This window comes from Penaeus vannamei, chromosome 5 (assembly GCF_042767895.1).
Source record: "Penaeus vannamei isolate JL-2024 chromosome 5, ASM4276789v1, whole genome shotgun sequence".
NCBI classification, from domain to species: domain Eukaryota; kingdom Metazoa; phylum Arthropoda; class Malacostraca; order Decapoda; family Penaeidae; genus Penaeus; species Penaeus vannamei.
Genome location: NC_091553.1, coordinates 48772839 through 48775338, shown reverse-complemented (window position 1 = coordinate 48775338; position 2500 = coordinate 48772839). Strand labels below are relative to the sequence as shown.

General features: G+C 37.3%; 1 protein-coding gene across 1 annotated transcript in view; it reads right to left on the bottom strand.

Annotated features, from left to right (window-relative positions):
* Positions 1–425: 425 nt before the first annotated feature.
* Positions 426–2500, bottom strand: part of LOC113800363 (anti-lipopolysaccharide factor) — a 3207-nt gene continuing 1132 nt past the window's right edge. Inside the window, exons 3-4 of the mRNA XM_027351129.2 lie at positions 2060–2193; positions 426–811 (exon numbers count right to left, since the gene is read on the bottom strand). Coding sequence (XP_027206930.2) covers positions 699–811; positions 2060–2193 — 247 coding nt within the window. The 3' untranslated portion in view covers positions 426–698. The remainder of the gene's footprint in view (positions 812–2059; positions 2194–2500) is intronic.

Here is a 2500-nt window from a genome sequence, read left to right as displayed (position 1 = left end):
TACTTTTGGCAGAAAAAAAGAGTGCACAGTCAGGACTTCTTGGAGAGTGAGAGTGTCCTCTTCTATAAAAGGTCGGATTTCCTTTCTGATAATCCGCACTTCCTTTCTTCTATAATGTCAGACGTGTTGGTATTGACCTTTTTTGTTATGCATATCCCGTGTTTTGTTTTTCTCTTCATTTATTCCGTTCTTTTCTCTCTCTCTCTCTTTTCACTGTAACTCGTAGAGCAATAGGTTCTGTTGAGTCTCATGTCTTACGTTATATAAATAGCCTATACTATAGACACTCACACAGCTATTGTAGGGATTATTAATTAAATCCATTTTGATAGATACAAAAATCTCCATTATCGTTATTGCTTTTTCTTAAAATTTCTACTGTTGTTTATAGCGTCAATGAGACTAGGCAGTAATAAAATAGGATCAAAAAGGATCAAGTTTATTAAAGTCACATTTCAAAGAATCTACTTTGCCTTAATATCAATAACAAAAGAGTCTGAGGATCCTTCTAAGACCGTCAATTACCGGCTTTTGTTATATACTTTCGTGTAGTTGTTAAAACCAAAAATCCGACAGCAAGAATAGCTCAAGACGTCAACTCTACGTGGAAGAGAGAGATACAACAGCTCAAGATGGCAGAGCTTCCACGGCCAACGAAGGCTCGAACCCCGACAACTCCTCGCGCAGGAGAGGGCCTGTTAGTTCAGCCACCGCTTAGCATCTTGTTCGGAGATGAGGCCGTCCCTGAAGGCTTTCTCGACGAAGTCCCTGGCCGTCCTTCCAGCCACCCCGGAATGGCTGCGTGTCCTGGCTGTGCGGGGAACGGGGAAGACAAGTTGGAGGCACTGTGAACGGCGCTTAGCTTTTCATACTGGTCAAGGACGGGAATAATAACGGTGGGAATCACTTAGGAACGGGGATAATAATGGTGGGAATCAATTAGGACCGGGAATTATAACTGGGAATTACTTAGTCAGGAACGGGAGTAATATCCGTGGGAATAACTTAGGAACAGGGATAATAACTGTGGGAATCACTTAGTCAGGAACGGGAGTAATAACTGTTGGAATCACTTAGGAACGGAAAACCTAACTGTGGGAATCACTTAGGAACGGGAATAATAACTGGGAATCATTTAGTCAGGAACGGGAGTAATAACTGAGGGAGTCACTTAGGAACGGGAATAATAACTGGGAATCACTTAGTCAGGAACGGGAATAATGACTGGGAATTATTTAGTCAGGAACGGGAGTAATAACGGTGGGAATCACATAGGAACGGGAATAATAACTGGGAATCATTTAGTCAGGAACGGGAGTAATAACTGAGGGAATCACTTAGGAACGGAAAACCTAACTGTAGTAGTCACGTAACTATAGCAATGGAATAGGTAACGATAGCAAGGTTAATCAGATTTATACTTACGTGCATGAAGACTATGTACGAAGATGATTTAAATATATACCATCAAACGTTTTCATATATACGAATGAATTTGAAACAAACTGTAACAACAATAATAACGACAATACCAATACGAACAAGAAAGACAATAGTACCAATATAAATAAAAGCAATAATGATAATAGCACCAAGACGATCAAAAAACAATAATGATAACAGTACCAATATAAAAAAAAAGAATAATGATATTACTAATATGATTAAAAACAATAATGGTAACAGTACCAATATAAAAAAGACATATTATAATAGTACCAATATAAAAAAAGAAAAATGATAACAGTACCAATATAAATTAAAACAATAATGATAATAGTACCAATATAAAAAAGGAATAATGATATTACCAATATGATTAAAAACAATAATGGTAACAGTACCAATATGAAAAAGGAGATATGATAATAGTAACAATATAAGAAAAAGAAAAATGAAAACAGTACCAATAAAAAAAAAGATAACAGTACCAATAAAAGAAAATAATAACAGTACCAATATAAAGAAAATAAAAATGATAACAATACCAATATAACTAAAAACAACGATGATAACAGAATACCAACACCAACGAGAACAACAGCCAAAGCCCTCCCACCTTCCCCTTTGATAGTCGTCCAGCCGGGGCACCACATCTTCCCCTTGTAGTTCAGCTGTAACCTCTTGATGTAAGGTTTGACGGTGAAGCGGCACTTATGTCCCAGCAGCTCCGTCTCCTCGTTCCTCCACAGCCTTGTCGGTGGGAAATGGACGAAGAAATTAGTGACTGAAGAGGAGGGATCGTTAAGAAGAAGAATAGTAACGGCGGTAATGTGGATTGAGAGAAAGAATAGTGACGGTGAATGTGTGAATTTGGTAATTTGAAAGCAGTGAGTTAGAAAGAATAGTGAAGTTGATAATAAGATAGAAGAGGGATAAGGTGGATTGGGAGAAAGAATAGTAACGCTGAATGTGTGAATTGGTAATTTGAAAAAAAAGGAGTTAGAAAGGATAGTGAATATATGAATTGATAATAAGATAGAACAGGAATAAGGTGGAT